This window comes from Arvicola amphibius, chromosome 7 (genome assembly GCF_903992535.2).
Source record: "Arvicola amphibius chromosome 7, mArvAmp1.2, whole genome shotgun sequence".
In the NCBI taxonomy this organism is placed as follows: Eukaryota; Metazoa; Chordata; class Mammalia; order Rodentia; family Cricetidae; genus Arvicola; species Arvicola amphibius.
This window is the reverse complement of record NC_052053.1, coordinates 53531610-53553915: the sequence shown is the minus strand read 5'-3', so window position 1 is coordinate 53553915 and position 22306 is coordinate 53531610. Positions and strand designations below refer to the sequence as shown.

The window sequence follows — 22306 nt, the reverse complement described above, 5'->3', positions numbered from 1 at the left end:
CTGGTCAGCGCCATCGTGAGCCATGGCCGTCTTGGCCACTGCAACCCTAGCTGCTCCACTGCTTCACCCACCACCTCCTACAGCTCTGCTCTCCAGCCACACTTTCTACATTGGCTTCCTGACAGTTCTGCTCAGCAAACCCCCAGAAGGTCCCACAAGCTCTGGCCCCGTTTCCTCACGGATGCGTCCTTCCTCAGGGCCTGTGCGTCCTCCTCAGGGCCTGTGCGTCCTCCTCAGGGCCTGTGCGTCCTCCTCAGGGCCTGTGCGTCCTTCCTCAGGGCCTGTGCGTCCTCCTGGGCCTGTGCGTCCTCCTCAGGGCCTGTGCGTCCTCCTCAGGGCCTGTGCGTCCTTCCTCAGGGCCTGTGCGTCCTCCTCAGGGCCTGTGCGTCCTCCTCAGGGCCTGTGCGTCCTCCTCAGGGCCTGTGCGTCCTGTTTGCTCTTTGGGGAACACTCTTATCTTATGTCTTTTCACCTTGGTGAACTTCTCCTCGTCCTTCAGAATGTGTTGCCTTCTCCAGGAAGTTTGCCAGGTCCTCCTGAGAAGGGCTCATGGTTTTATGTTCACCTGCACTTCTTGGTTAGTGACTTAAGTAGCCGCGTGATTGCCCTGCCTTTTCTGTTACATTGTATAGCACTCATGGGCAAGGACGGGTTCTGCCCTGGCCGGCAGTGAGTCCCTTCACTCGTTGTGGAGGACATAACCGGCAAGTACTTAGAGAATGAGGGAAGGGAGGTAATCCCCTAAAGTCCCGGCCTAGCCGGGCATCAAGTTAGCTTCATTGCCTTGGCTGGTTAAAGCAATGCCCTTGGAGTCTGCTCTGCAGAAGGGATCTGAGCTAAATGTCCCAGTCTCTGTCTCCGAGGGGGGGGGGGATAAATCCTCAGTGTGGGGTGGTTGGCAATGATGCTTCCACCTTCCCGGGCTTCCTCATTGCCCAGCGTTGGAGAATGTGGTAGAAGAGGACCTTCCTGTCTGTAACAGCTGACCAACCTCAAACGAGAGAAGGAGGGCTTGAGGGGTGGAATCCCCAAAGCAAAAAACAGGAATTGAGATGGCCAGAAGTCCCTTCCCATCCTTGGCGGTGCTGTGGGAATCCCCAGGGCATTTGCCGCTGGTCTCAAGGGAGGGAGAAGCCTGGGAGGAGTTAGAAGGCAGTGAAGCCTCTCTGAGAAGTAAAAGTAAGGTGACGTGTTTTGTTTCTTGTTTGCCCTCAGCCCAGAAGGCTCCTTGTGGATATACCACACAAAGTAAGTGCTCTGAACTCCGGACGCCTCCATCTCTTGGTCTCCTACCCACGCTATTGCTTCTCCACATGCCAGCCGCTGGGTGCTCAGGCCACAGTGCAGGGGCAGCGAGGAGAGAGGCAAGGAGGAAGCAGATACCTAGGACCCTGGGCTCAGGGTTGTACTCTGCCAGTCCTCAGACTGGTCTCTGTAGAATAATAACATGCTTTGTCCTCAGTTCTGACCAGGTGACTCTATTCAGATGGTGTCATCTGGGGATCATTGTTGTCTGACAGATGGGGCAGCTTGGTGTTGTAGCAGGCGCCTGTATTCCTGGGTGAGGGACTGAGGGAGGAGCTATGTTAAGCTCTACTTTCCTGTCTTTGGCTCGGTGGCCAGGAAGCTCAGACCAAATTGTTCTTAACCGCTTGCAACACGCTTTAGCCTTCATTTGAGTGTAATTCATTTCCAGGTATTACATCTGAAGTGTTTCCTTACCTGCTCAGGGACCTTGGCCACAGGCCCAAACCCACTAAACCCATACCTCAGCTGGAAAAATGAAAATAAATGTGAAACTTTTATTTGGGATGGCCACCGTCATATGAAAATCCATACATACTGGAGTCATCAAATCGGGGAGGGGGTTGGTGTGTGTGATATGTGCACACCTGTGCTCATATGTCTAGGTGTGTGCACCAGAAGACAGCTTCAAGGATCTTTTCCTGTTTTTCTCTGAGTTTTGGAAACAGAGTCTCTCACTGAACCTAGAGATCATCATTTTTGGCCACACTGGCTGGCCAGCCCGCCCCAGGACCCCCACTGAGAGCTGGGAGTCTAGATGTGCGCCATTCTCTGACTTCTGTGTGGTGCTGGGGATCAGAATGCAGGTCCCCATGCTCTGAAACAAGTGCTTTGCCTTCAGAGCAATATTCCCAGCCACCAGTGCTTCTCTTTTTAAAAAGTTATGTGTCTGTGTTGTGTATGTGTGTGTGTGTATGTGCACATGCTTGTGGGCATGCACATGTACATGTGACGATCAGGATGTCTTGGTATGTTTCTTCTACCTTCTGGGTTCCAGGGACTGAACTTGGGTCCTCAGACTTGGTGGCCAGCCCCTTTACTCACTGAGACATCTTGCTGGCCTTTCTATTTCCTGTGATTTTCATTCTTGCGTTGTTTCTCACCTATAACCACACCGTTAGTCATTGATCATCGCAGACACCTCCAGATGAACTCTGTGGCGGGTTTCGTAACTAGGAAGGGTGCAGTGTGCCTGTCATCGCGGCAAAGGCCAAGAGGGAGGGTTAGCCTCAGCTGCACAACAGGACCCCTCTCCCCATTAATACTGTGTCCTTGTTCAGGGTCACCTTGCCACCTTATCCAACGCTCCCCTTTTTCTCATCCTAGAGACCCCAAATTAGAAACTTTCACAGTGAGAGAGACTATGCAAACTATCTCAAGTTGGGGCTAAAATGTTTTTAACTGGTTCTCTAACTTCTCTTTTGGCAATCCTTGGACTTCCCAAAGCTGTCACTGATTGGGCAACTGGGATTTTTCTCAGACTGGCCTTTTATAACACACACAGGCACATGCACGCATGCATGCACACTTGCACTATCGTTCTTGGGAAAGTGCATGGTTTGTTGTTGTTTTTTTAATTAAGATTACCCCCCAAAGGACAGGGCAGATGGCTCAGTGATTAAGAGCACTGGTTGCTCTTCCAGAGGACCCAGGTTCAATTCCCAGGACTCACATGGCAGCTCACAACTGTCTGTAGCTCCAGTTCCAGGGGATCCAGCACTCTTATATGGACGTATATGCAGGCAAAAACATCAGTGCACGTGAAATAAAAATAGATAATTAAAAAAGATTACCCCTCATTGCAGCCATGTTCAGTTTCCCGAGCTCTTACACGTGTGCTGTCTCATTGATCACCACAGGTGCTCTGTTAGCAGCAGAGCTCTGGATCCCACACTGTGTGTCTGATTGGTCCCCATCATTGTTCCTGCCCCTCATCCTTCAGGGGTCCCAGGGAAGAGCCAAGTGCTGGGGGCTTCCTGGAAGGGGACAGCTGAGGCTCCTTGGGTCTGTCACTCCTTGTAGTTCACACTTTTGCTTCTCCCTGTTCACTTTTAATAGTCATATTGGACACTCAAAAAAATGTTGGAAACTCCATTCAGCCAGCCAGGGACCGCCTTGTTTTCTAAAAGTGTTCCTGTTCTTTTCCGTTTCCTAGAACTCCAGAGGTTGGTGACAGCAGCAGGCCGAGGGACTGGTGGCTCCCGAACTGGTTTAACAATAGGTAAGGGGTCTGGATGGGTCCCTCCATCCTTAATACTCAGCCATGGCTTCCTCACTCACTCTCTCTGGCTTCCTGAACTCACTCAAGGAGTCTCTTTTGTTGTTGTTTTTAATTTCTATTGTTATCGTGTGTGTGCTCTGTATGATGTGTGTGCGCGATGTGTATATGTGTGTGTATATGGCTGTGTCTGTGTGTGTATATATTATGTGTATTTATGTGTGATATATGTGTATAGTGTTTATATGTGTGTAATGTATGTATATGATTGTGTGATGTGTGTGTGATGTGTGTATGTGTTTGATGAGTGTGTGTATGAGTAATGTGTGTGATGTGGATGTGTGTGTGTGAATGTGTGTGTGTAGTGTATGTGATGTGAGTATGTGTGTGGTGTGTGTGTGTGATCTGCCCATGAATGCAGATACATGCTTGCCATAGCACATATGAGGTCAGAAGACAACTTTCAGGAGACAGCGATTCTGTCTTCCCACTGTGGGTTCTGAAGGTCAGACTTAGATTATCAGGCTTTCCTGACAAGCAGTTTGACTGAAGGAGCCGTCTAGTTCAGAAGAATCTACCTTGCAGGTGGGATTCTGAGTCTGCCTGCCCGCCCGCCCGCCTCTCCCTCCCTCCCTCCCTCCCTCCCTCCCTCCCTCCCTCCCTCCCTCCCTCCCTTCCTCCCTCCAGTTCCCTTTCTCCAGTTAAGGGTGAAGTTAAGGCGGAAGTTTAAATTTCAGAATAGACATTTCAGTAGGACATTCATTCCTTGGAGCGATGTCCTACTCCTGGAATAACCGAGGGTTGCAGGATCATTGAAACCTAACTGCTGACCTGCACGGTGGCAAGAGAGACAAATGTTGCACCTTTACCTGAAGTATGAGAATCAGCATGTAGTGCCCGAGTGATGCATTCTCCTGAGGCAGGAGTCTCGAAAGAGTCCCTGCCGCCAGCCGCCTGGCCTCACCTGGCCTCTTTCTCTTTGTACACAGGACCCACAGTTATCGAGAAGAAGCCCTAGAAAGAGGGAGAGGAAAGGAGCGAAATGAAGACAGCAGTGCAGAGCTTCCGCTGTGGGACTGGTTTAGCCCAAAGTAAGGACAGAGACTGCGTGCGCTGAAGTCGGGGCTGGGGCACACGGAGTGTGGTCCCCTGGGACAGGGGTGTCTTAGCATCCATTAGACCTTCATCCGTGGACTTGGGCAAGGAGACTGAGGTCTGGGTACTTGGAACCAAACGGCCTGAGCACTGTGGTAACTGCAACAAGAAATGGCCAGAGGTAGGGACAGCACATAGGCCACGTAGGATGGTGTGGACCTCTGCAGGATCTGGGGTGGGCCAAGGAGATGCTCTGTAGATTCAGTTAACTCATCCGTGGCATAGGAATCCCGAGCTAAGGAATTCAGGGCCATGAGTTCACTCATCACACAAGCAAACAGCCAGTGTTCATCAGAAATTAGGATATGGTAGCTCGTATTTCCACACTTGTGGAAAATACCTACCCATGTTTCCAGAAACTAGCCTACACCGGCTTTTAGAACAAAACAGGAACTAGGAACTTGGCGCCATACTGGTGTGAGGACTGGAGTTTAGATCCCTAGAAGCCATGCAAAGCCAGATGCAGTAGCATGCATATACGTGCATATACATGCATACACATATCTACATACACATGCACACACACACACACACACACACACACACCTACATATACACACAAATAAAGAGTATTAGCTTGAACCACCATCGCATTGAAACCTTCTCAAGATTCCAAAATCTATTTCATGGATGAGGACCAGTGAAGGAATGAATGAGTAAATGTGCATGTTTATGTCACATGAATGAGCACCTCCCTGTGAACTCCCGCAGAGCCGGTACACAGCAGGGCATGCAGGGCATGTGTATTTCCACATCACCACGCCTGCTTTCCGTCTTCCTGCCCAGGAGTTTCTGCTCATTTCCACATGGCAGATTCTCGGTGCTCTGTTTTCCATTAGGCCTCTCTCTACTTCCTGGCATCCGGCAGCCTGGAGACGCTGACTCTCCCAGCCGTGTCTGAGCCCTGACCTGTAGCTGCCTGCCTGCCTGCCATCTCTGTTTGCTTCATGAGACCTACACAGATTTCTCAATTCCACCTCACCCTGTTTCTCACTTCCGGTCTCAGCAAAGAGTTCAGTCTGAGTGTAGGAGAGCTGCCCCTTGTCCATCACGGCTTCCTTCTTTTATCGGTTCTTGTTCCCAGTTCTCTCTGCAGCTTTCTGCACTCCGCAGCCACCACCCCTGCTCAGGCTGCCATGCTCTTTGGTGCTTGGGTGATGCTGTCTCGCACCTTTTCTTCGGTCTACTATGTGGTTCAAAAGAGTTTTAAATACATCCTTACTTGTGAGCATGGAGAAGTCAGAGGACAGCTGGTGGGAGCTGGTTCTCTCCCTCCACTCTGTGGGTTCTGGGGAATCCATCTCTCCTTGTCAGAGTTCCCGTAAGTGTCTTTGCCAGCTGAGCTGTCTTGCTGGCCTAATTCACAGGATTTTAATGCTTCCTTTGGCCACCATTAATGTACCTGTGCATAAAGACATGCAATTGAAAACCAACTCCCTAGACCCATTCTCCAGGAGCTCTGGGATTTTTCTGGATGCTTTTGCTGTGTATGGTGGAGCTGGGTGCTGAGGTCACACAGTGCTGAGTACCCATTCAGAAGGAAGGTACTTTTCCTCCCTCCTTTTAGAACTCTGATCTTAGCTAAGGCAGTTGATATATCGCGGTGGTTTCCTTGGGGGATGGGGCTGCAGAATTTGATGACTAAGTTGCCTCATGCACAGGTTGCTCCTGGAAGCTGGCCTCCCCCTCATCCTTCCACCACCTCCTCACCTGCACTTCCAGGCTGTGTCTGGCTTCTCAGTCAAGGGTGGCAAACATGCTGGGATTGTCAGTGGAACCCAACAATTAACTGCTGGGAAGTGGAATGTTTCGATTTTTAATTTAGCATTAATTTTTAATAGCGCTGTTTTGTCTTCCTGTTCAAGTACCCGAAGTGATTGCTGGGATTCTTACTCGGCTTCTAGAAGGTGGGGCCTGAGAGGCCATGTGGCTGAGGGTGCTGGCAGGTTGGGCACTCACTGGGACTCGGGTTCTCAAAGGGAAGGACTAGGTGTCATTTCTGTGGGCCAGTGCTTAACTTCAGTTTGGCTTCAGTCCCCTTCCCCTCCATGGCCTCACTTGACTTGTAAAGTGGGTACTGGCAGTGGCTGGGGCAGAGATTAAATGCAGGAGTGAAAGGCTTGTTCTTAGCCCCCGGTATACAGGAGGAAACGTTAAATGTGTGCCTGCCCCTCTTTCTATTAAGAAGACTTACTGCCTGCTCATAGACAACAGCAAACAATGTTGTGGCTCGTACGCAGCATCAAGACTGACTGAGGATGCTGGCTCGGTTGGCTCCTGAGACGTCCATCACCTTGGCAAAGCTCTAAAGAGAACTCCAACAAAGCCGGGCCTGTGAGTGCCTAACACAGCCACACAGAGGCTCAGCATGTCAGTACTGACAAGACTCCACGGCAGCCACTGTGGACAAAGGCAAACCTGAGGTTGCAAGTGTCCATCTAGGGAGCAATACAGGCTGGGGCTCTCTGGGTTCGAGTCTGAGCTTTCGCCCTTAGTAGCTATGTGACTTCAGGCCAGTTACTTAACCCTCCTGTTCCAAGTCCTTCATCGATTAGCTAGGAGCCAATTAGTTACTTTCACATGGCATTGACATAATGTAACCTTGTAGATCTGGTTCAGAGCACTGGCCGATAATACTGCCTAATGAGTTGCTGGGTAGAGTTGACCAGATGTGACCTGTCTCAGAGAAACGCATGGTGCCAAGACTCACAGGACGTGCTCCGTGTGCATCTATGTAATTGTTAATATCTGTGACCAGTTACATGGCTTTCTCTGAGCTTTGCTTTTCATGCTGGATAATGGATACAGCATGTCACAGGTCCATGATAAGGACGAGCCCGGCTAGGGTTGGCAGAGTCCACTGTGTCATCTCTCATGACAGAAGGGTCCCCACGCACCTGTGTGCACACTGCAGCAGGCACACCTGGTGTGCTGGCACCAGGTGGCTGGGAGAGCAGGTGGCCAGTGGTCGTTCCCTGCCCTGCCACTATACCAAGAAGAGGTACTACTTCCAGCTGTCCTGGGGAAGGAAGGGGCAAGGTAATCTCAAGAGTCAGCAGGCAGAGCCTTCCCTACTCTGCCTCAGGCTCTCTGGAGTGCATGGCAGCTGTGATGATGGCGGGCACAAGCCAGTGCACACTTGCCCTCCAGCTGCTGTGGAAGGGGACAGTTGCCTTGGCTCCTTCCAGCAGCAGGGCCACATGCATGCATTCAGGGAGGATCAGTGCGTGTCCTGTCTCAGTCTCCCTCCAGACCCACTCGCCGCTTCATTGGTGGCTTTTCCCCTGTGAAACACAAGCAGGCCGGGACCACACGGGCGGGTGTGCTCTTCGGGTTTAAATACCAGGCAAACACTGTGCAAAGCCGAGCAAACTTGGTCAGGGTGTATCCCACCCAGCCAGGGCCTGTCCTCTGTGGAGCTCCAGTCTGGCTCTACACTGTAATCCTGCCTAATTCCTCCCTGCTGGGCTCTGCTGCCTCCTGTCCTTCCACACTCAGCCTTCGGAGGCACTGTTGCTACCTGCCTGGCTCCCTGTTGGTGTTGCTGTCTCATTTGAGTAATGAAAACAAGCCTCCTGCTCATTTTTGTGTTCCCAGTGAAGAGACTGTAGGCAGGGGAAAGGGTCTTTGCCAGAGTCCTGCTTTCTGGCCACGCCTGTGCTCCAATCCAGGAAGTCCCTCCTTTTCGGGGCATTCTGTGTCCTTGTCTGTAAATGGAGTTGTAACGTCAGTGGTCCAGAGACAGGACTAGGACTGGAGAGAGGATATGTGGATGAAGCTCTTGCTCTGCTCTAGGCAAAGTTCAGACCCCCAGCAGCCCAGCCGTGTGAGATGCTGGCTGGGTGTGACAGCCCGCCAGAGAGTCACTGCTCAGGGGAGATTGGAACCCCAGATCAGCTGAGTGGGGAGACTAGTCCACACCGATGAACTCTGCTTTCATTTGAGAGACCCTGTCTCAGGGAATAAAGACTGCCAGCATCAACCTTGAATGTACACACACTGCACTTACATACATGCAGACATGCATACATACATGCATCCCACATGTGCAAAGTTTTTTTAAGTTCTTAAAGTGAGAGAATAGTGAAATGAGAGGACGGGGATCATGTGATGTGTCCATATTGGGAAGAGGAACGCGTAAAGATTCTAGTGACCCCCTAGCTCTGTCTTTGGGGGCACTGACTGTCATTTAAGTACTAGGCAAGAGGTGTGCATAACGAACTGGTAGATGCACGGTCCTGCCCACCATTGAGACATCCTTGTCCCCATAGCAGCCTGTCCTGTGTGGTTTCACAAGCTGTTAGAACTTCTGAGACCTTGTTCCCCTCTGGCTGCTACAGGCCTGGGCTTTTCTCTTCCCACAGCAGGAGACTGCTGGAGAAGTCTCCAGGTACACGTCTCAATAGCCTACTAGCCTAAGAGAGGGACACACATCTCTAGAGTGTGTCACCCTGCAGGCTGATGACACCAGCAGCCCCTGAGTATGGGGCAAACAGGAAGAGGCCTTTGTCTCTCAGCTCCAACTTCTTCCTCTCATCCCCCTGCATCACATCTTAGGGTCTTAGACCCTGATGATATTCTCAAGGGCAAATAACAACCCAAACATGACAGTTAGGGCTGGAGAGAAACGCAAAGGTGCCGGGGATGTGGATCAGCTGGTAGGGTGCCTACCAAGAGTTCATGGAACCTGAGTTCTATTCCCAGCATCTCCTAAAGGTGGTTTAGGGTACACGCCTGTAACCCCAGCACTTGGAAGATGAAAGAGGAGGGCCAGAAGTTTAGGTGATCCTTGGCTGGGGAGCTTGGGGTCAGTCTTGGCTACATGAGTAGACAGTGTCTTATGATGAGAATCCGAAAAGGTGCCTGAGCGCACCCAGTGTGGCCCGTGCGAACGTCACACCTCGTCAAGCTTTCTGGGATGAAGCTTCAGTTAGGATCCAGGGACAATTGCCGAGGATTTTGCTAGCCTCCTCTTCCTTAACCAGTCTCTCACCTTAGCATGGAGGTTCTGACCCACAGTGTTGCCTGCTTTGTCACCAGGAACCGCCCAGAGGTTTTGACACTGACCCCATGGAAGGCGCCAATTGTGTGGGAAGGCACTTACAACAGAGCTCGGCTGGAAAAGTATTATGCCAGACAGAAAATCACCGTGGGGCTGACGGTTTTTGCCGTGGGAAAGTAAGCAAACTGACAAACTTGCCCTTGATATTTTTTTCTTGTTCTACCATCAAAGCCTTTGTGAGGGACCTGTAGCCCACAGAGGCTTCTTTCTCTAAGTTACCGGGCAGGAGACTTCTATCTCCTTTCCCATGAAGGTGAGGAACAAAATCAAGAGTAGGTAAGCCCACCCATTCCCACCTCAGAGGGGAGGGAAACTGTGTTCAATGCCACTGGGACCCAGAGCCAGCAGCATGCCCACTGCCCACTCCCTGACCTCCAGGGTTTCCTAGGGAGCAGCAAACACCAGCTGTTGACTAGCTGGGACATCAGTGCTCCTGCTGTGCTTTTAGTGCCAGGGCCATGGACTGGGGTTGCAGAAATTCTGGGAGTGGGCTGCGTGCACCTTGACCTCCATGCTAACGTGTGGCTGCTGCTCTTCCCTGGGTTCCTCTGGTCCTGTCTACCTGATCACCCTGGAGGCATCGGGATTCAGGGACAGTCACCATGGATCTTGCTAGCCCCTTCCTTTGCCAGTCTCTCACTTAGCTGGCATTTCCATGGTTGGAACCTGCTGAGATTGGACCAGTTCTGGCTGCGGCAGCTTCCATTTCTGCATTCAGAACATTTGATGCAGAGAAGTTGTATTCATCCTTACGTGAAGCTTGGGCTGTGTTATTGGTTTTAAAAGTATAACCCATTTTGCTTTCCTAGTGAATTACACGTTTTCCCCTAAAATAAAACATTAGGTTTAATTTTTAATTTTTTCCTTTTCCTCCTCCTCCTGCTTCTCTTCCTCCTCCTCCTCCTTCTTCTCTTCCTCCTCCTCATCTTTCTCCTTCTCTTCCTCCTCCTCCTTCTCCTCCTCCTCCTCCTCCTCCTCCTCTTCTTCTTTTGAGGCAGAGTTGTGTTTTTAAGGCTGTTTTAAGAAAGGCTGAGTGAGGGTTATGAAAGAACTACCAACAAAGTAAGGCACACTGGAGAGCGTGGGGTGGGCTTCTGTTTTTTTTTTTTTTTTTTAAGTTTTGTATCTAATATGCGTGTGTAGGTCAGAGGACGATTTTCTGGAGTTGGCTCTCTTTTCCCACTGTGTAGGTTCTGGGGGTTCAACTCAAGCCTTCTGGTTTTGCACAAGTACCCGTCCATACTGAGAAGTCTTCTTGGTTGTGTTTCTTTTTCTGCCCTCTGTCCTCTGTGTTGCTCCCTCTTCTGAGAAAGCTATACCGTCAGCAAGATGTTGAGTCCCCTGCCATGTTCAAAAGGAGTATAAGGAGCAGGCTGGTCTGATCTTGAGCTTTGACAAGGACCTAAAAGGAGGCACTATGATGATGTCACAGGACCCCCATAGTGCTATCTTTGGGAAGTTCCAGCATTGCTCAGTGTGCTGAGTCCCTGAGGTCTGATGGCATGCCAGTGGGAAACAGTGGCTGTGTGGTTTGGATGTTTCACTAGAAGAATTTGTGATGTTTAGCGGTGGGTTTCAAGGCTCAACTCAGCAAACCTGTCGGGCTCAGCAGGGATAAAACAGCTGTATTTCACATTGATTTGATCCTGATGTTCCCCAAAAGAACAGAATGAACTCACTGTCCCACGATGCTATCAACCACCCAATCACAACTTTGCCGAAAAACAGAAAACAAAACAACAAAAAAGCCCTTGAGTCCATCCCACCTCCTGGTGAGAGCTGTGCCTCCAGCTAGGCGAGGCTGCAGTGCTCCCAGCTAGGCGAGGCCACAGAGCTCCCAGCTAGGCGAGGCCGCAGTGCTCCCAGCTAGGCGAGGCTGCAGTGGTGACTACACTTTCCTGAAGCAATGCATACAGGGAGATTTGAGGTTTGCCTGGAGCCACCTGTCATACTTTAACCTCCATGTCACAGTGATTCCCCTCTCCTACACACACACACACACACACACACACACACACACACACACACACAAGTCTGTCTTGACCTCTTTTTACCGCTGGGATGTATTTGCCCACCTACAGAATCAGAACTAGAAACCCCGGGGCTTCCCAGTGCCAATAGGAAAAATGCAGTTTATTTCAATGGCAGAGAACAACCCAAGTGTCAAGAAAAACAAACAAAACAAAACAAAAAACACTACTAATCATGGCTGCATTCAGAGCGCGCTGTGATTGGCTAGTTGTGTGCTCAGTAAACTGACTGTGGTCTGTGTTCTCTGGGTGTGCGTGGGAGGTTTGGAAAGGACCTGAGTTCTCTCATCTCTGAGTGTCTCAGGAAGGCAGTCTATAGCTTGAGCTTATAGAAGACATCACTGTAATCGCTTGGATGAGAAAAAAAGTCAAATTGACATATCTCATTTATTAGAATAGCAAAAAAGTCAACAATACCAATGTTGGAAAATATGTAAAGCATCGGAAGCCTTATTTATTGCTAGTGGGAATACAAAATGGTGCGGCCATTTTGGAAGAAATTTTGTCAGTTGCTTGCAAAACTGAACATGTTCTTATAATCTAGCAATCACATTCCTTGGCATTAATCCAAGTGAGTTGAAAGCATGTCTACACAAAAGCCTGCATATAGATATTTTTAGGAGCTTTCTTCATAATTGCTAAACCTTGGAAGCAAACAAGCGTTCCCTTTACAGGTGACTGTAAAAATGAGCTGTGGTCAGCTCAGACAACCAGGTATTATTCAGTGCTGAAAAGTGAGCTATGAAGCCACAGGAAGCAAGGAGGACTTTTTGTCACTGTCACTAAGTGAAGAACCGAATCGAGAAAGGTTCTTGTCCCGGCAGTGTTATGTCACCTCTGGAGTCACCAGAGAGGAGGAGCTTCCACGTGACACAGCTGGGGTCACCAGAGAGGAGCCTCAATTGAGAAAATGCCTCCAATAAGATCTGACTGTAGGGTATTTTCTTAATTAGTGATGATGAGGGAAGGCTCATCCCATTGTGGGTGGTGCCATCCTGGGTTGATGGTCCTGGGTTCTAGAATAAGGCAGGCTGAGCAAGCCATGGGGGGCAAGGCAGTAAGCAGCACCCTCCATGGCCTCTGCATCAGCTCTGCCTCTGGGTTCCTCCCTGCTACAGTTTCTGTCCTGACTTCTATGGGCTGCAGCGTGAGTGTGCGCTGGCTGCTCTTTCCTTCTGATGTCTATGGGCTGCAATGTCAGTGTAAACTGGCTGGCTCTTTCCTTCTGACGTCTGTGGGATGCAATGTCAGTGTGAACTGGCTGGCTCTTTCCTTCTGACGTCTATGGGCTGCAGTGTGTGTGTGTGTGCTGGCTGGCTCTTCTGACGTCTATGGGCCGCAGTGTGAGTGCGCTGGCTGTTCTTTCCTTCTGACCTCTATGGGCTGCAATGTCAGTGTGAACTGGCTGGTTCTTTCCCTATGACGTCTATGGGCTGCATTGTGTGTGTGTGAGCTGGCTGGTTCTTTCCCTATGACGTCTATGGGCTGCAGTGTGAGTGTGCGCTGGCTGCTTTTTCCTTCTGATGTCTATGGGCTGCAATGTCAGTGTGCACTGGCTGGCTCTTTCCTTCTGACGTCTATGGGCTACAATGTCAGTGTGCACTGGCTAGCTCTTTCCTTCTGACGTCTATGGGCTGCAATGTCAGTGTGAACTGGCTAGCTCTTTCCCTATGACGTCTATGGGCTGCAGTGTGTGTGTGTGAGCTGGCTGGTTCTTTCCCTATGACGTCTATGGGCTGCAGTGTGAGTGTGCGCTGGCTGCTTTTTCCTTCTGATGTCTATGGGCTGCAATGTCAGTGTGCACTGGCTGGCTCTTTCCTTCTGACGTCTATGGGCTACAATGTCAGTGTGCACTGGCTAGCTCTTTCCTTCTGACGTCTATGGGCTGCAATGTCAGTGTGAACTGGCTAGCTCTTTCCCTATGACGTCTATGGGCTGCAGCGTGAATGTGAACTGGCTGCTCTTTCCTTCTGCCCTTGCTCTTGGAGTTCCAGCAGAGCACCAGTCACCTGGGACAGGTCTACGCTGTCCTGCTCCTGCTCCTTCTTCTGGAGGAGGCAAAGTTATAGGTGCCAGAAGCAAGACTGGCGACTGGGGAGCTGAGGGAGAGAAGGGAAAAAGAAGGGCCTAGAAGATTCTTAAGGAGTGAAGCTGTTCTGAGTGATACCACAGCAGTGGGAGTACCTGACTTTGTGCACTTGCACATTTCCCTGCATGAACCTTAGTGTAAGCTAGGTGTACATCAGTGGAAGTGTGGCAGCTGTCACAAACCTGCCACCTGGAGCATGGGTGGCCCTGTAGGGAGGCCGTGCATGCGTCTAGGCAGGAGGTGTGGTTAATTCTCAATACTTTCAGCTCAGTTTGCTCAGAATTAAAAAGTGTTTCAAACATAAGTGTTAAAATAGAGCCAGACTGTATAGCATGGCTGACTGCATGGTGTGCATGGAACTCTAGGTTTGATCCCAGGCACCACGAAGTCTGCGGATGTTGTGGCACGTGTGTGTGATCTTACCAGGAAGAAGCTCAAGGCCATCCTTGGCTGCATAGTGAGTTTGAGGCTCGCCTCATAAACATGATAACCTGTCTTTAAAATAATTAAATAAGGTGAAATGAGACACTGTTCTAGTATTTGGATGGATTCATAGCATCATATTTGTCTGGATGACACACTGGCATTTGGGGTAAACATGGGAGGTTAGTAGAATGACTTTGCAATGTGGGAGTAGATCTCCATCCTCCTCACATTCCCTGTATCACAGTGGACGGGGTGGTGCTGGTGGGAATAGATCTCCATCCTCCTCACATTCCCTGTATCACAGTGGACGGGGTGGTGCTGGTGGGAATAGATCTCCATCCTCCACACATTCCCTGTATCACAGTGGACGGGGTGGTGCTGGTGGGAATAGATCTCCATCCTCCACACATTCCCTGTATCACAGTGGACGGGGTGGTGCTGGTGGGAATAGATCTCCATCCTCCACACATTCCTTGTATCACAGTGGACGGGGTGGTGCTGGTGGGAATAGATCTCCATTCTCCTCACATTCCCTGTATCACAGTGGACGGGGGTGGTGCTGGTGGGAATAGATCTCCATCCTCCACACATTCCCTGTATCACAGTGGACGGGGTGGTGCTGGTGGGAATAGATCTCCATCCTCCACACATTCCCTGTATCACAGTGGACGGGGTGGTGCTGGTGGGAATAGATCTCCATCCTCCACACATTCCCTGTATCACAGGAGGACGGGGTGGTGCTGTGCTTAGACTTAACCTAACACAGAAAAGGTAAGGATGTTATGAATCCCTAGTGGACTTGGGCAACATACTTTCTTTGGCCTTTTTGGGCTATTGAAGTACACCTTTGATGGCAGGCTTCTAAATACGGGAATGGAGCCTTAGCATGAAGCTTACTGAGAAGCACAGTAGTTGGGAACACATACCTCTCAGGCTGGCCAGCTTCCAAGAGCAAGAGGGCAGGACTGTGCATGCCCAGTTGTTCTTACTAAGTTGGCAGTGAGAGAAGTTTCGACTTTCTCCAGGGACTGGGTGACTGGCTGGTAGAAAGGAGCCAGGATGCTGTATTAACATGTTCCTCCACATGCAAACACATACCTGGTGTGTGGAGAAGTCATTCCTGTAGCACAAATAATAAAAACCCAGAGACAGATACTGGGGTTCAAGCTGAAGATCAGAAAAGCAAAGCAGCCACCCACTAGAGAGACCTTTTACCTCTCCTAAATCCTCACAGGAACCCTCAGACCCCACTCTCCAGTGACTTCCTGTGTCTTCTCTGCCCACCATATAACTCTTGTTTCTGTCTCCCTAGTGCTGGGGTTAAAGATGTGTGACCCCCAGACACTGGGGTTAAAGGTGTGTGACTCCCAGACACTGGGGTTAAAGGTGTGTGACCCCCAGACACTGGGGTTAAAGGTGTGTGACTCCCAGACACTGGGGTTAAAGGTGTGTGACCCCCAGACACTGGGATTGAAGGTGTGTGCCACCACTCCCTGGGCCCTGGTGGCTTAGCTCTGTGCCCTGATCCTCAAGCTCTATTATTAAAGTACAAATAGAGTACAGTACACAGTCTCCTCCTAACGTGGCATCCAGCCCACCCGAGTTCATGGCACATGGCTGAGTGTGCTCCTCTCTGTTGCAGGTACATTGAGCACTACTTGGAAGATTTTCTGGACTCTGCTAACAGGTACTTCATGGTTGGCCACAGGGTCATATTTTATGTCATGATGGACGATGCCTCCAGAATGCCCTCCATACACCTGAGTCCTCTGCACTCTTTGCAAGTGTTTGAGATCAAGTCTGAGAAGAGGTGGCAGGACATCAGCATGATGCGCATGAAGACCATTGGGGACCACATCCGGGCCCACATACAGCATGAGGTTGACTTCCTCTTCTGCATGGATGTAGACCAGGTCTTTCAAGACAGTTTTGGTGTGGAGACTCTGGGCCAGTTGGTAGCTCAACTGCAGGCCTGGTGGTACAAGGCTGACCATGACGAGTTTACCTATGAGAGGCGGGAGCTGTCGGCGGCATACATCCCTTTTGGACAGGGAGATTTTTATTACCACGCAGCCATTTTTGGAGGAACACCCATCCATATTCTCAACCTCACCCAGGAGTGCTTTGAGGGAATCCTCCAGGACAAGAGAAATGACATCGAAGCACAGTGGCATGACGAGAGCCACCTTAACAAGTATTTCCTTTCCAACAAACCCACGAAAATCTTATCCCCCGAGTACTGTTGGGACTATCAAATAGGCTTGCCTTCGGAAATTAGAAACGTTAAGATAGCATGGCAGACAAAAGAGTATAATTTGGTTAGAAGTAATGTTTGACCTCAAATTGTGCCAGTAGATTTCTAAATTTGACAGAGAATTATTCTGGCTAATTCCTCAAAAGAAAGTAATAACGGTTAATGTTAACTTAAAAATCAAAATCAAAACCCACCAATATGGCAAGCATGTACTGTTTCTCCATATAACTTTGAGCCTTGTAATATGTGAGAAAGAGGCTATGGTAAGTGATTGAGTGTAAATTCACAGTGATTTCTTATGTATTCTGGGCATGGGGGAAGTGCTACATAAGCTGAAATCAAAATTAATGTGCCATAGGTAAAGAAAAAGCCAGAATGTTCTACCCAGTATGTTAGATTGGTTACTGGAAAATAGGGTGCTAAGAGAAATGCTGGGTCAGAGTGGGGTGCACTGTGCCCTCGGTTCACCGTCTTCCTGGTTGTGGGGGATGCTGGGGCACAGCACGAGACCTTAAGAGGACGCCAGCATGGTCCTCAGAGGCTTCACAGCTGGTGGCTTCAGGCCACTGGCGGTCCAGGCCCCAGTTACTGTTTGTCTATTGTTTGGCTTCTGTTCGTGCGTAAAGAAGGTCGTATCATGGTGGCACGTGTTCAGAGTCCCAGTAGTGTGGGGCTGACCACTTAGAGACTGCACTACGCTGGAGGGACATGGCACGGGGTTGTGCCTGAACTAAGTTACAGATGCAGGCAGTATTCTTAGCAATGGCTGCTAGCAGGAATTGAAAGAAAGGTGCGTTTTGTTTTGTCCAAGTTATATTCAGTGTTGAACACTGGTGAGGGGCGGGGGTGGCTTTAGGGCGGAGAATGCTTCTCCACCGGAAGACATTCTGTCATCTTCTGGCCCTGCCGCCTGCTCTGAACCTTAAGGTTCTCTGCCTGGAGAACTGACAGGAAGAGAAAGCCCGCGGTCATGTGACCTCATTTTCCCCTGCTCTGTCTGTACTACGCAAGTGCAGCAGCCGTCTGTACTGACTTTATAGCAACCGGAAACCTAGTCACTGTAACCGAGCTGCTAGACGTTCAGTCCCCTCCTCTGAGAGACGCTTAAGATCCTCAAACTTCGACAGTGACCCTTACAGTGGCACGCATCAGATGTCTTACATACCAGATATTTACATCATCATTCATAACAGTAGCAAAATTATAGTTATGAAGAAGCAACAAAGAATTTCTTGGTTGGGGTCAGCACAGCGTGGGGAGGTGGTGTAGAGAGTCGTGGCACTGGGGAGGCTGAGACCACCGCTGCATTTGGTGACTTAAGCCAGTCAGTGTCAAGGGTGCTGTCGGGCTGTATTTTCATATATCCATACATTATTTATATTTTGCTTGTCTTCCAGTTGTCATCTGTTTCCATTGTCAAGCAGTTTGTTTAAAAAGCCATTGCACTGATTGACATACAGTGTGAAGGGCTTCAATAAAAAACATCTTACATTTTGTCTACTTTGCACCACCTCTTGCTCTTCCGTTGTTAAAGGAAAAAGTCACGTGCCCAGCAGCAAGAAGACCCCACAAAATTCCGACTTGGTGGGCATTGCAAAAGGAAGTGGAGAGCACACCTCGGCCCTGGATTCCGCCTTCCTGTCGCCGAGGCTGTGCTGGACCCAGGCTGAAGTGGGAGAGTCAAATGTCTTAAGTCCCAAACCAAAGCGTGGAGAAAGCTGAAGAAGTTTTGAGGGAATTTCTTGATTTTTAAAAGTTTATCTAAATCCTTAATGAGTAAATTTAGGATGTTATTAAAGATAATGTTTAAACATTTTTTTAATAAAAATTCTGGTTTACAATTGAATAAATTATTTTCTCAATATATTCTGGTCTGGTCATGGATTATGCATTTTCTCCTAAAGATGTTCAAAAGGATCAGTTATGATTGTCTGTAGAAAAGCTGTCATGACCTCCTGGACCTGTCTTGGTACAGACACAAGACTACAAAGAGCAGACTTGTCTGTCCTCTCGCTCTCCCTCTCTCCCATGTGTGTGTATGTGTGTGTGTGTCTGTCTGTCTGTCTGTCTGTGTCTGAGTCTGAGTGTAGAGGCTAGGAGTTGACCTTCGATGTCTTCCTCAGGACTTACCCACCCTGTCTTTGGAGCCAGGGTCTCATTGACCATGAATGGAGCTCACTGATTTGATTAGACTAGCTGGCCAGCAAGCTCCAACAAGGGTCTGCCGTCTCTACAGCTGCCTGCTCTCATACCCAGATACTTTATGTGGGTTCTCAGGAATCTAGTTGATTCTCTCAGCCACTTCCCAGAATACCCTCCCAGTATAAAAGACATTGTCTATAAGGGAGTGATAGACTGGGTTAGCCGAAGTAACAAAACCACTCTAACTGGCTGGTACGTCAATGCGAGGTCCAAGACTGACTAAAACGGAGAAAGAGAGCAGCAGGAGCCCCAGCGTTTCTCTCTGCTTCGTGACTGTGGCTGCAGAGTGACTGAGCTGCCTCACGTCCCACTGCCACAACTTCCTCCTTCAGGGTCTGGCAGACAGAACCCTCTTCCTGTGGTTCACAAGCTGAGAACTCAAGGGTTGTGGCTTGCGTTCAGGCTGAGGCTGTAGCTGAAGCAGACAGAGTCTGGTGCCAACTGGGGGGCATGTGTTTGCCCTCTCCGCAAAGCAGTGGCTCTCCGCTTGGGACTCACTTCCCTCTCTGCTCTCACAGCCATTTGGCAGTGGCAATATCTGCATTTTTTGCTTCTCACAACTGGTGTGTGAGTGTGGATACTACTGGCATTTAGTGGGTAGATATAAGGAGCACCTCTAAAGGATTCACAATGCACAGATGCATAGGGCGCTAAACCCCACCCCAAGAAATGTCCTTCGTGCCAGTGTCGGAGCCTGGTGCCCTGCTCTTTCAGATTTCACTAGCAGGAAGCATCTTGTTCATGTGGGAAATGGCCTGATTAAGTGTCAGGAGCCAAGGTCCCACTCCCTCCCCTCCTCACTGTTCCCTCCACACACCCTCTCACCCCACGCCCATCCAATTCTCAGAGAGGGTAAGGCACATTGCTTTGTGGAAGGTCCAGGGCCCTCCCTACTATATCTAAGCTGAGCAAGGTATTACCCAAAGAGAATAAGATCCCAAAAAGCTAGTACATGCAGTAGAGATAAACCCCCATGCCACTGCCAGTGGCCCCTCAGTCTGCCCCAGCCATGCAACTGTCAACCACATTCAGAGGGACTAGTTTGGTTCTATGCTTGTTCCTTCCAAGTCCTGCTGGAGTTGGTTGTGCTCCCATTAGCTCAGGTAAACTGTTTCAGTGGGTGAATCCTTCATGATCTTGACCTCATTGCTCATGTTATCATTCCTTCCACTCTTTAACTGGACCTTGGAAGCTCAGTCCAGTGCTCTGATGTGGGTCTCTGCCTCTGTTTCCATCTGTTGCTGGACGAAGGTTCTATGGTGATATTTAAGATAATCATCAGTCTGACTACAGGGCAAGGCCAGTTTGGGCACCCTTCCTATTGCTTAGGGTCTTAGCTGGGATCATCCTTATGGATTCATGGGACTTTCTCTAGAGCCAGGTTTCTGCTAACCCTATAATGGCTCCCTCAGTCAACATAACTCTTTGCTGTTCTCATCTTTGTCCTTCCTCCATCTCAACTATCCCATTCCCTCAAGTTCTCCTCAACCCTCCTCTTCTTCCCTCCTCTTCCCCTTCTCCCCTCCCTTCTCCCTCCACCCCCATACTCCCAATTTTGTCAGGATATCTTGTCTGTTTCCAATTTCCAGGTTTTCTAAGGATAGTGTTTTCTAATTCCATCCATTTGCATGCAAAATTCAAGATGTCATTGTTTCTTACCGCTTTTGAGTAGTACTCTAATGTATAAAGACAGCCTATGAATGGGAAAAGATCTTCACCAACCCCACATCAGACAAAGGACTGATCTCCAAAATATATAAAGAACTCAAGAAATTAGACGTTAAAATTCTAAATAACCCAAGTAAAAAATGGGGTACTGAAATGAACAGAGTTCTCAACAGAAGAATCTTAAATGGCCAAAAGATATTTAAGGAAATGCTCAACATCCTTAACTATCAGGGAAATGCAAATCAAAACAACTCTGAGATACCATCTTACACCTATCAGAATGTCTAAAATCATAAACACTAATGATAGTTTATGCGGGAGAGGATATGGAGTAATGGGAACACTCATTTATTGCTGGTAGGAATGCAAACTTGTACAACCACTTTGGAAATCAATATGGTGGTTTCTCAGAAAATTGAGATTTAATCTACCTCAGGATCCAGCAATACCACTCTTGGGCATATACCCAAAAGATGCTCAATCAAACTACAAAAGCATTTGTTCAAGTATGTTCATATCAGCATTATTTGTAATAGCCAGACCCTGGAAACAACCTAGATGCCCCTCAACTGAAGAATGGATAAAGAAAAAGCATCAGGAGTTCTAGAGTTCACTTTCTTTCTAGAATCCAATGCTCAGACAAAGGCGTATCCCCTAGTAGACACCAGAGGGCAGGAGTTCCAAAGATACCCAGTTTCTGAAGTGACTAAAACTCACAGTGATTAAAAACTCTGCTGGTTGCTATTGAGGGTGTCATAGCTGTAGAAATGGTGCTGATTCTGCATGTAAATGGAAGTAGCTCTGCAAGCTTAAGGGACACCCCTGTGAAAGTTATGCAAAGTCAGAACATTTACAATGACTTGGCTGTGACTGTCCAGAGGGAAGGAGGTTCTGGTCTTGGCTATGAAGACCGGGAGCAGCCTTGGTGTGTTCAAGTCCCCAGAGCTTACTGGCAGGTTGGTGCAGTGATCTACTGGTGACAAGGGAGAGGTGCTAACGAGCAGGCTCGTGAGAACCTGACAAGGGTGACATCACTGGCATTTAAAGCCCTCATGGAAGTCAGCAAGACCCTGGACCACCTTTCTTTTCCTCCCCCTCCTTTCTCTTTTGTGACACCGCATTTGTGTCCCTGTGAACACTTTGCTAACTAGCACATCTCTGTAACCAGGATGTGAGTACGAACCAAGGATCTGGAGGCTCTCAAGGCTGAAAACAACGCTGTCCTAAGAAAGTTGCTGTAAGTGGGACCTGTTGGTTGGTTTTCACTTTTTGGTCTTTGGGGAGCCCTCCACCCAGCTCCCAAATAATTGCTTGGAGATTTTTTTCTTGCTTATGAATGTTTACCCTTAGCTTAACTTGTTTCTATCCAGCTTTTTGTAACTTAAATAATCGCATCTGCCTTTTGCCTCTGGACTCTTATCTTTCTCTATTTCTGTATCCCTTTCTTTCCTTCTTCCTCCGTGGATGGCTGTGTAGCTGGGTGATTGGCCCTGACATCCTCTTCTCCTTCTGTGTTTCTCACTTCTTCTCCTCACTCCCCCAATTTCTTCTCTTCCCAGATTTTTCCTCCTATTTTTTTCTTTCTCCCCACCAGCCCTGCCTACCCTTTCTCCTGCCTTGCTATTGGTCATTCAGCTCTGTATTAGACCAATCAGGTGTTTTAGATAGGCAAAGTAATACAGCTTCACAGAGTTAAACAAATGCAACATAAAAGAATGTAACACATTTTTGCATCATTAAACAAATGTTCCACATTTAAGACAAATGTAGCATGTCTTAATATTCTACAACAGTGACCACCAACTCTATGGCTGTAGTTGAACTGGGTGTCCACCCTCAAGAAGGAGCTGCCACTTCTGGATGTGAATCCAGGTATCATTTCTACATATCCAAGATA

At 49.0% G+C, this 22306-nt stretch overlaps 1 protein-coding gene across 2 annotated transcripts in view; it reads left to right on the top strand.

The window, feature by feature from the left end:
• Ggta1 (glycoprotein alpha-galactosyltransferase 1 (inactive)) overlaps positions 1 to 18266 on the top strand; it is a 33595-nt gene extending 15329 nt beyond the window's left edge. Inside the window, exons 3-7 of one of the 2 annotated variants that reach the window (XM_038337183.1) lie at positions 1216 to 1248; positions 3461 to 3526; positions 4513 to 4614; positions 9719 to 9856; positions 15928 to 18266. In XM_038337183.1, coding sequence (XP_038193111.1) covers positions 1216 to 1248; positions 3461 to 3526; positions 4513 to 4614; positions 9719 to 9856; positions 15928 to 16621 — 1033 coding nt within the window. In that variant the 3' untranslated portion in view covers positions 16622 to 18266. The remainder of the gene's footprint in view (positions 1 to 1215; positions 1249 to 3460; positions 3527 to 4512; positions 4615 to 9718; positions 9857 to 15927) is intronic. The other variant, XM_038337184.1, reaches the window with a different exon arrangement.
• Positions 18267 to 22306: the final 4040 nt, after the last annotated feature.